The sequence below is a fragment of the Papilio xuthus genome, unplaced genomic scaffold (assembly GCF_000836235.2).
Source record: "Papilio xuthus unplaced genomic scaffold, Pxut_1.1 DF825017.1, whole genome shotgun sequence".
NCBI lineage: Eukaryota > Metazoa > Arthropoda > Insecta > Lepidoptera > Papilionidae > Papilio > Papilio xuthus.
The window spans coordinates 4565018-4576749 of record NW_013533632.1 but is presented as its reverse complement, the minus strand read 5'-3'; the positions used below and the strand labels follow the sequence as shown (position 1 = coordinate 4576749).

At 30.8% G+C, this 11732-nt stretch overlaps 1 protein-coding gene across 1 annotated transcript; it reads left to right on the top strand.

Annotated features, from left to right (window-relative positions):
* Positions 1–3952: 3952 nt before the first annotated feature.
* On the top strand, positions 3953–6238 carry LOC106126467 (solute carrier family 22 member 13). Its single transcript, XM_013324152.1, has one exon. It carries the CDS (start codon positions 4036–4038, stop codon positions 5764–5766), a length of 1731 nt encoding a protein of 576 aa, XP_013179606.1. The 5' UTR covers positions 3953–4035; the 3' UTR covers positions 5767–6238.
* Positions 6239–11732: the final 5494 nt, after the last annotated feature.

Here is an 11732-nt window from a genome sequence, read left to right as displayed (position 1 = left end):
CATCGTGAGTTACCACTGCGAAACACATACATTAACATTTTGTCATTTGACTCTTTGAAAACACCCTGATTATTTAAATTTACTTTTATACATCTTTTTCAACAGTGGAAACTCAAAAATAAATTGGATGAATATTGAAACCGTCGGGGGCTGTGTTAAATTAATTACACTAAATATTTTACAGTAAGAAACATTGGGTTTACTAATATTTTTTTAATATTGGCACATGTCTGCAACAGTCAATACATTCAGAATTATAGTCATTTCTAAATATTAGTCAGAAAGTGCGCCCCCTATGCTATCAATGTTGTACTACGACCATTAGGTATTAATACCTTGGCATTACGTAGATGGCAGTAAATGGAGTTTATTACAATTTTTAATATAAACTAGCTGTCGCCCGCGTCCGTCCGCGTGAATATATAAAAAACTTAATTAGTGTAGCCCAACCATCCATCCACATCACATCCATCTAAACATTCGCATTTGTAATATTAGTAAGTTAAATAAAAAAAAAGAATAAATAGTATCCTATGTCCATCTCCTGGCTCTAAGCTACCTCCTCACCAATTTCAACCATATCGGTAAAGCCGTTCTTGAGTTATAAATAGTGTAACCAACACGACTTTCTTTTATATACTAGTATATAGACATTACTCGTGCAAATCTTGCGAACTTAACGTTTTGTTTTTTAGTTTTGCTGGTGCGATCTCGATGAAATCTACCTTTAGAAATTATTATTATTATTATAGCGATGCTTGCGTATTATGATATAGATTAGCACATTATGTAAAATAGTGTCTGATCGATTTCCCGAATCTGTCAAATTGATAAATACGTTCGTCTGGAAAATGTCTGTATAGATACGATATCTGTGTTTTTATTTTTTTCTAAGAAGTCCTTACAGTGATCAAAATATTCAAAGAAATGAAAGAGCTGCTGTCTCCAATGCAAATTAAAAAAATAGGAAGAGATTTTTTTTTTACTATTTATTTGTTTTGGAAATATGTTTTTATTTTTCCTATATTGTGAATTATGATTTGAAAAAAAGACTGCAGGATTGTGGTCTTAAAACTGTGTAGATTTACTCACTGGTCATCGATGACATCGAACTATAAGAAGAAAATCGTAATCTTGTCATAATTTTCTTCAAAAGCCTAAGGTGGAGAACAATATTTTAGTGCTACAGCTCCGGCAGTGGAAAGACACGGAAACAATATCTCGCAACATCAACCAACAAACTGCTACGTTTCTTGGCAATGGCCTTCTAAATTTTATTAGTTGAATATTAAAATGTCAAGTAATCTTTCCCGATGACGTTATTATTTTATCAGCATATAATCGTAAATTATTTAAGCCACATTGTACATAATATTATTGCTTCATATCGTTAATTATCTTAATAATTTAAATCCTCCACGTTAACATAAACCTTGCCAAGTTGCCTTGACATGTAAATACAAACACGTAAATACGTGAATGTAGTAATTATTACATGGGATCTAACAATTATCTTTTCAGTTTTTACTGTCAACTATACGTAAGTATATTAGAATATTTTGTATGACAAGCGATATGTTTGCATTCACTCATACTACGATAGTTATGGTGTATATTATTTTGTTAAAATCCTACACTATAAACATTCTAAGTTAGAAAACTATAAAGTTATTTCGAGTAACTTTAAACAACATGAAATATATAGTAAAAGTATGAATAACTACACAAACATTCAAAGTAATCAATAAGACTTAATATAAGTTAGTGGGGTATGATAAACAACTTGCTTTTCACGCTAAATATATTTTATACAAAACGTATATACAATCGCCTTAATTGGAGGTATTCCAACTTAAAAGGAACATCCGAATAATCGTTTTCTACGCTTTTAAATGCAAACGCTACAAAAGTAAGCTATGAACATACGAAACATTTAACGTATGTAGTAAAAACTGATCGCGAATGTCCGGAAATCTATGGAGAATCTCATCCAGTCATTAGGGAGTTTACACGCATGCCTATTGAATGGTTTAGCTCCCAGCCATTGCGCGTCGCGTGATGACCATAGCAAACGCGACCGCGCTAGAATAAAGTGCTTCAGTGCTCGTTGTTTTGTAAACTTTACGATCAACTTCCAGAATCAAAACCATCCTTACATCAACGGTAAGTTTTAATATAAACTTTCACATATTCTATTATATTATAATCAATCTAATCAAACGAGTTTTTTAAATCGTAACATATCTGTAAACTTTAAATATATTTATAATTTTTTTTTTATGTTTTCTTAGTACTTAATATAATAAATATTATACATTGCATCATTTTATTACGTGCAACTTTGTTTGAGTTTTTTAACCTTTGTGATAGAAAAATAGTACCTAAGCAAGATAAATAGAAGTGAGTGCGAAGTTTTTATTTTCACATCTCGGAACCTTATCTTCCAGACATCTTATCATGAATCTCATTTCAACCGAAAATGTACTTGAACATAAGGTTAAGCAGAAATGCAGTTTCAATGTGCGCATTTATTTCTCAATACATAAATACATGTTATGTAAATAATTAGTCCACTATAATTTGTTACATATGTATGATGTATGAAAATTATTAACATTGTCTAATATAAATGTATAGGGTGATTAATTTTTATCCGTTTTATAAATTTAAATTCTGCATATGTTGTAAAAACGACGTAAAACTAAAAAAAAATTATCATTATTTTTTTGCTTTTTACAAATATTCTAATAACGTTTAACTAACATAGTAATTTTTTCTTCGAGGATTGGATTTAAGAAATATTTTCTTTTTATAAGTAACAACAATAACGATTATTGGTGCTTGTAACACAGATAGCTTTTGTTTCCTCTCCTATTATTTTCTTCTTACTCTATTACCGAGGTGTCATTGAGATGAAATATCAATTACCGTAAGTTTCAACTTCAGGAGCACGTGTATAAAAATATATAGTTAGCTCTGTAATTTCAAAGAGTAGGAAAGAGATGGCAATATGTTGTAAGTATGTCAGCATTTCAAAAAACAGTTACGATTTAACCTATTAGGGTTTCGATTACTATGACATATGTATTGACTCATGTTATCCCTATTTTTTCAATCAGAATAAGATCAATAAACTCTAAATCCAAAGCAAGAACAAGGGATGGTATTTACTATTCCATATTACTTATGTATCGCATAATATATAATTAACATTTTATATTTCAACATAATGAACTTTGCAATAATTTTCTCCGATCTCGTTTTTCTTCTCTATTGATACAATACAAGAAGTTAGGTGATTTACGTAAAATAGTTAAATCAAATAGTGAATATATCTAAATATGTCCCTCCTTAAAGAGACAAATCAACCGCAAAAGTTACTAATACTTTTTTTAAATGTTCGTCAAATATTTTAAATTATTTTCACAATCTATATTTTTGTGTGTAAGCTGATTTTTATAAGCTTTTTTATTTAGAACATAATAACAAAGGTTTTATCAATTTAAGAATTAAATTTTGATAGCTTCTAATTTTGAATTGTTGCTTTTATTACCTATATTACTTACTATTATGAATTTTTATCTAATTTAACATATAAAGTTTATAATGAAGCTAAAAATCTTCATTGATAGTGTAAAGACAAAAAATTATTAATAATAAATAGAACAATTTAATACTAGTAATTTACAATTTAACATGCTTTTTAATTTTTTTTTAATTTAGTTTTTTGTTAATTTTTCATTTAATTGCATATTTGGTGAAATAACCTATACACATATATAACTATATTGATGATATACTCTTCATAAAAATCTCTTAATCTCTATATATGATAGTACAAACAAAATGTAAGCCACGATACTCAAATAAACGTATAACTTTATCTTTTCGTCATTTGATGAGAATTATATAAAGAGAATGCTAAACATACACTGCACAGTTCTAAGTCAGACTCGACAACAAACGTTCTTTAAGAACAAAGATAGAATTTAAAGTAAATATAAACAAGAAGAGTATCATAAATTATCAATAATAATGGAAGATAAAGTCATCAGTGAGAAAATACCATCGAAAAATTATATTTCGGAGAAAGATGACATATCAAATGGTGAAGTGGACTACGATCAATTACTATCATCAGCTGGGGAGTTTGGTCGATACCAATGGTTCTTATTCTTCGCTACATTTCCCTTCTACATATTTGGTACATTTTCATATTACTCACAAATTTTTATGACAGAACCTTCACAAAATCATTGGTGCTGGGTTCCAGAGCTAGCGAACTTGAGTGAACATGACCGCCGGACTTTGGCCATTCCCTCAGACAGCGATGGTCGTTTCGGATACTCACAATGCACAGTTTATTCAGCAAATTGGAGTGACGTCTTAATAAGCGGAATAAAACCAAACGAATCTTGGCCAACTGAGAGCTGTCAAAATGGATGGGAATTTGATAAGACTGAAATACCATACCCAACTGTGTCCAGTGATTGGGGATGGGTATGTGACAAGGATAGTTATCAGGCTACTGCGCAATCAGTATTCTTTCTTGGATGTATATTAGGAGGCTTCGTGGTTGGATGGGTGGCTGATAAATTCGGAAGAGTTCCAGCAGCTGTATTTGCAAACATTATTGGCTGTATAGCCGGTGTGGCGAGTACATTTACGACGTCATTCTTAGAGTTTTCTATTTGCCGTTTTTTCATGGGAATGTCTTATGATAACTGTATGATGATGATATATCTACTGGTACTTGAATTTGTAGCGCCTAAGTACAGAACGATTATTGCCAATTTGCCTTTTGCCATATTCTATACACTTGGCGTCAGTTCACTGCCATGGATTTCTCTAGCGTGCGGCCACTGGAAGACTATTGGTTTGGTAACAAGTTCTACTATGGCATTGGCCATATTTACACCATTCATTGTTCCTGAAAGCCCAAGATGGCTACTATCAAAAGGCCGGGTTGATGAAGCTATAAACAAACTTATAAAAATCGGTGAAGTCAATAAAAAGGAAATACCATCGAAACTTATCGAACAGTTTAAATTGTCAATAAAGAGCGAGAAAAAACAAAAGAGTGTTAGCTCTCTAGAATTACTTAAAAGGCCTGTATTAAGAAAAATTTTTATTACCATGTGTGTGGTTTACATGTGTTGTATGATAGTTTTTGATGCCTTAGTAAGAAGCGTCGGTAGTTTAGGATTCGACTTTTTCCTATCATTTACACTAGTATCACTAACTGAATTTCCCTCGTTGGTGATAGTAGCTTTTGTTTTAGATCTGACTGGCCGAAAATGGTTAACTATTATTTCCTTTTCATTGTGTTGTATATTTAGTATTGCGACAGCTTTCGTTGGAGGCGGCTTGCAATCAGTTCTATGTGCAGTAGTTGCCAGGTTTTTTGTGAACATATCTACCAACACATCTATACAGTGGGCTGCAGAGATGTTGCCGACACCAGTGAGAGGCTCAGGTACATCGATTGTTCATATCTGCGGTTATGTTGCCACTGTAATTTCTCCATATATTGTATACTTAGAAACTTATATTGTATGGCTTCCCCTAGTCATAGTAGGCTCCCTTGCAGGATTGGGAGCAATACTTGCTTTTATCTTGCCCGAAACGGCAAGAAGAGATATGCCACAGACTTTCGAAGAAGCCGAGGAGTTGATAAGAGATCAAAAACTATTCGATATTCCATTTTTAGAAAAGAAAAAACGAGAGACATCTGGTCATGTAAATTCGTCATTCCAAATGAGTTAAACTCATTGAACTTATTAGGCCTATCTGTAAAAAAATTAGACGATGTTTCAAATGTATTTTAGCTTAAACATGTCAACCCTTTTATCGTATGCTGATATTATAAATTACCGCGTTATTATACCGGAAGCAGTGGTGGTTGGTCATACACATTTAAGGCTTAAACATCTGTTTAAGTCATCTGTAATATCAGTCACCGCTGGTTAAAGGGTTAAAACACATGTTTAACTAAACAATGTCTAACTACATTTTTTCGATTTTTAAGATAATGTTTTTGTACTTAAAAATGCAAAAGCGAAATGTCTCTTGTATTTAAATTGTAAGTTTTTTTTTATATTCGTAACTTGTACTGTACGCATTATGAAAGGCCTCAGCGAATATTTAGCGTATTAATTGCAAGATTCAAAAACTTAATTTAGTAATAGCGACTGTTCAGTATTATAATTAATATTATTTAATCTAATTGTGTAAAAAAGTGTTGTAAAAATATGAAATAAATGATATTCTATGTGTAAAAAATTAATGTAATTTTTTGATAAGGTTTGTTCCAATAAAATAATTTAATGTACAAATTCCATAATAACTAAGATAAATATACGAAATTCATAAATAATATTTCTTTTTATTACTTTATTAGTTCACATTATAACCCAAAGTTATCTCACAAACGTAAGCACTGGATTGCTTTTTGTATGATAAAATACTGTGGAAATAAATATGCATAAAATCTATATATACATAAATCAATTGCTGTTCGTTAGTCTCGCTAAAACTCGGGAACGACTGAACGGATTTATCTTATCCTGGTCTTGAAATGTTCGTGGAAGTCTAGGGAAGATTTTAAAGGTGAGAAAAAATCGAGTAATTGCCGGGAAATGAAGTTTTTTTCATTCCACGCGGACGAAGTCGCGGGCAACAGCTCGTGATGGATAAAGATAAAACAGCTTTATATTCCTTTTACATAACATTTATAATTAGATTAGTCTTAAATATAAACTGTGTGAAGTATAAAGTCTAGGTTTTTTTTTATCATGGATGTTTGGTCTTCTTCTTGACCTTCTAATGGCCGCATAGAGCAGAGAGTCTTCTCCAGATTATTCTATGCCTTCCTGTCCGATGTTGGCTACTCCAGTAGTTACCGACAATCTCTTTGATAGGCTTTTAAGTCTACTACTGTCTTAGAGGGGTCTCTACTAGTAATTTTTGTTCCACAGTTGTAATGTTTAGCCTAGAACTGAGTGTACACTTATGCAAATACATATTGTCATCTCTTACATTCTTTTTAATTAAAAGAAGACAACAATATTGATTCACGCGTATACTGGAAAGTCACTGAACTTATCCTTTAAAATGTAGTCAAGTGTAAAACATCAATGTGACATAATATTCATTGCCGTATATAAAAATTGGTATCGCGTTACGATATGCAATCTGAATTGCTTTAGGATAAAGGTATTTAAACTTATAAACCATAAATCTAAGCCAATTTTGATCGTGGATTAAATGTTCACGTGTACACGTGCAGTTATATGGAATACGCATGTTATTAATAAGATTAGAAATATATAAGCAAAGTAACTAATTGAGATAGGTAATGATAGAATACTATAAAATGATCTTAAAACAGTTTTAATAAGCTTTTACTTTTTTCTCCGATTACTCTGACATTTTATTGTCAAGGGGAGATTCCTATGCTACTTCAACTCGAATGTTTCGAGTCCACAGGACGAACTTAAAAATTTACAATGTCTTGCTTTAATTTAATTAATAGAATTTTAATGTTATTTTTTGTGTTATTATTATTATTAAATTACATTATTTCATAGTTTGTAGTATTTAATTATTTTTTCTTCTTAATTGCTCTGCCTTCAGTGCGCTTTTTGGTTAGGAGTCTGTCTTTTCACTAATATTAATTGAAATTTAAAAAAAAAAACATGTTTTAATGAAATACCAATACCTCGAAAATACTCTTCTTCAAGGCCAGTAATTGGATCTTTTATACTTTGGTACACTGAATAAAACAAAATTCATTTTCACACGCGTAAACCTTCATATCGTCTAAGGATTCATAAATTTTAAGTTTAAGTTTTCATTTGTAACCTTGTGTAAGTATTATATAAAAGGCTTTTGATTTATGTAATGATCTAGAGAACGAATATGTAATCCAATCAAGAGGCTCCCTATTAATCCTAAATTAGAGGTGACTAGGCCTCAGTTAACTATTCTGGCCCATTGCAGAATGATTGGGATTTATTCGTACATATGTATAGTCTGCATCAAGATGTTTTCATTCATCGTAAAAACATCGGAAATAAAAACCGTTTTCCTATATACTGAAACTATAAAATCTCGAGTGGTTTGTTTTTATGTCTAAGAAAAAGGCTTGCAGGCTAAAATTATGTACTGATTGTATCTTTTATATTGATAGCTTATCTTAAGTGCGATCAATGTGTAGTCATACTTTTATCAATCATTTTTTAACCGGCGCCTACGTTAATTGTATCCTTGAAGTCTCAATCATAGAACGTTAGAAGACAATTGTAATAGTGGATAAGATAAAATTAATCTTTTTGAGTGTATAAATCAAAATACACTACTAGTTCTTTGAAGTGAGCTTCCATTGCCGAAAAAAGCGCACAAAACATTTTGTCTTCTTAATTATTAATTTTTGTACAAGTATTAGTGGAAACGTACCTTATGATTTTATTTTTTGAAAATATGTTAAAAAAACTTCGGGAGTTAAGTTATTGATGTCATTCGGTATTTTTAATACAATTAGAAACTAATTTCTTGGATTCCTCTGGAATATTTGAAACATGATATCTCTGAACTCGGTTGCGAATGACATGAGAAGTTTGACGTAAGATTTCTTAATGCATTAACAAATATTACACGTGGTGTATAATTTAGCTTTATAAAACAATATAAACTAGTAATTTGTACAAAAAAATATTTGCTGACTAAGCCGTATGGCTTTATTTTACTTTCCGCTTTAGATGATTGCAAGGTGAGGAGAGACCAGGTGGGCAAAGAGTTGACAATTCGGTGTCAGCACTTGTAGGATTATGTGAATAATACGGGCTTATTCATAAAAACTTAATCATTATGTCAATCTTTTGTCGCATGAATTAGGCACTACCAGGCATTAAGCCTGACGTAAATTATTCAAAAGTAATAATTATTGAAACATATTAAGACTTCCTAAATGCGATCTTGACTAATTAATAACAAAGTACTTTTACCTGAAGCAGTATTGGTAGTACATATATAAGGTAAATGTTACTATCGGCGGCGGGCAAAGGGTTAAAACACGTCTTAACTGTATTTTTGAGTAAAACAGTAACTACGTTATGTATGCGGAAGCATTTAGAAATTTCTAGTAACAATAGAAAAATAGAAAAATCTACAAAAGCTCTTGTGAGTGCAATGAAACTTGAAATTACATCTTTGAACTTTTTACAACCAATTATTTTCAAGAAATTTTTCTAACAACTATTACAGATCTAAGTCATCTGGTTTTTCTTTGTCTTCGCTAGATTACGGTGGAAATTGAACTCTATTTTGAGAACGATAAGAATAATATACGTAAGAGTGACATGTTTATGTAAATATAAACATGATGAATAAATATGTACAAAAAATTAAAATAATACAACTGATAACGCACATGGGATAGCCGTGACGACATTTTTTATATTATCAGATTATTGCATTAAAAATATATGATTTTCATACATAAGTAAACATACTGGGCTTACCCATAAAAACTTAGTATTTCAATTAGATTATTACCAGAAACTACGAATATTAAAATATATGTAGATTTCCGAAAAGTAATCATGACATATAACAAAGTACTTACCTATTTGTACCGAAAGCAGTTTTGGTGATATGTATTTAGGGGTAAAAGATACCCTTTTATAACATGGTTGACGTCCGTAATATCAATTACCGGCGGCCAAAGGGTTTAAACACGTTTATAAGTATACAGTGTCTAATTATATATTTGGAATAATGCATTCAGAGCCAACAGAGACTCGCGTTTGTGCTTTTTTTAATAAATAATAGCGTCCTTATTAGTTACCATCGGTTTGAGTTCTGATGTAAATACTATCGTTGTATTAATATAAATGAGTAAGACTTACACATTCAGAGGACACTTACGGACTGATTAAGTGAGTATTAAACTGTACTTAATGCGGACATTTTAAGTGCAATTTAATTTAAAAATTAAATAGCCATAGATTTGTGTTTAGACTTATAAAGAGGTCGGCTAGTAACATTCTATTAAACAGAATATAGTTTTAAATTTTGGAAGCTTATGAATACTTTTTTTATTACGAATGAAATAACGCTTTACCATAATCCTGATGTTATGTATTGTTTAGGAAAGTTGATACGCTCTAGGTTAATATATTAATGTCTTCACCATATTTAAAGGCACTCACAAATTAATTAACGTTATTTAATAATTCTCCAAAATAACACAAACAATTTGTACTCTTTTATTTACGTTAAATGTTACACCGTGTATCTTCATTTTAGTACTTAATTGCAAGTACAGTTGGTTGATGCTCTTCCGACAGTAGTCTCTGATTGCGAAGTCTTATTGTCTCACGTACGAGTTCCTATCACACTTCCTACACGCGTTACCTCCACAATAGTTCAAAGAAATTCACTTCGTTGTACTTGGATATCTTATTATTGGATACCATTGATTATAAAGAATAGACATAATTCTAAACTATTATATTAACGATGCTAGATAGTTTATTTTAATGAAAAAAAGGCTATTTTATTTATATTTAAATATTTGGCTTTTTAGCTATATGTGGTATAGGTATTATATATTTTGGTAATATTATGTTTTATGTATGTGTTTTATGTAAAGCTAAAAAATGATATTTCTGTTACATAATTTCCTAACTATAACATAATACCACTTATATTATAAATGCGAATGTTTGGATAGATATATGGATGTTTGTTTGAAGGTATCACGAGAACTGCTCTATGGATCTACCTGAAATTTGGCATAGATGTAGAATATTGTCTGGAAGAACACATAGGCTTCATTCAGTTTTTTGTTAATTCCACGCGGACGGAGTCGCGGTCGACAGCACTATATAATCGTGATTTTAAGCATCACTGAAATTTGTACAAATTCGCTACTTTTTCTTCTCACATCAATATTGAAATTACATAATTCCATTAGTTTAAGCGTAAACCTGGTTCCTCCCAAAGTAATTCCTCCTTGTAATTCTAGTAAGACGTTTGACAAATATCAACAAGGTAAATTATCTAAATATTTGATTTTAGATATGACATAGAGTAATAAAGTTATAGAGGTCTTATGCTGCTTATTATTGTCACTCTGTGTAAAAATGGTACGTAGTCAGTTATCTTTATTAGGTTTTTTAAATTACTTACGTTTAATGTTAATTACCCTATAACATCCGTAATAATTTTTATTAATATTTTAACAAATTTATTATTAAAACCTCCAACGTTATTACGTTACAAATAACGGTTTCTACTTTGTCTGTGGATGGTAGGTGTGAAGGAATATATTCAATTCAAACACTGTTAATATATTGCATAAAGAAATAAGCTATTATAATTTTTAGCAGCGTTATATGCTTAATTTGTTACTAGTTGTCAACTGCGACTCCGTTCTCCCGGAATTAAATAAAAATTGTAGTCTCTGTGTTCTTCCACACTGTGTTCTATATATATGCTCAGTTTCATCGAGATCCGTTTAGTCGTTCTGGAAATACCTTCATACAAACATCCATCCATTCATTCATATAAACATTCGCATTTATAACATAAGTAAGAAGTTAGCATCATAAGTAAGTAATGATTATTGTGGTGATTCCTCTCTTTACATCAATCTTAGAAAAAAATCCTTTATTCTGCCCAACTATGGCATTTAACTATTGTATTAAAATCGCTATTGCAAACAGCAT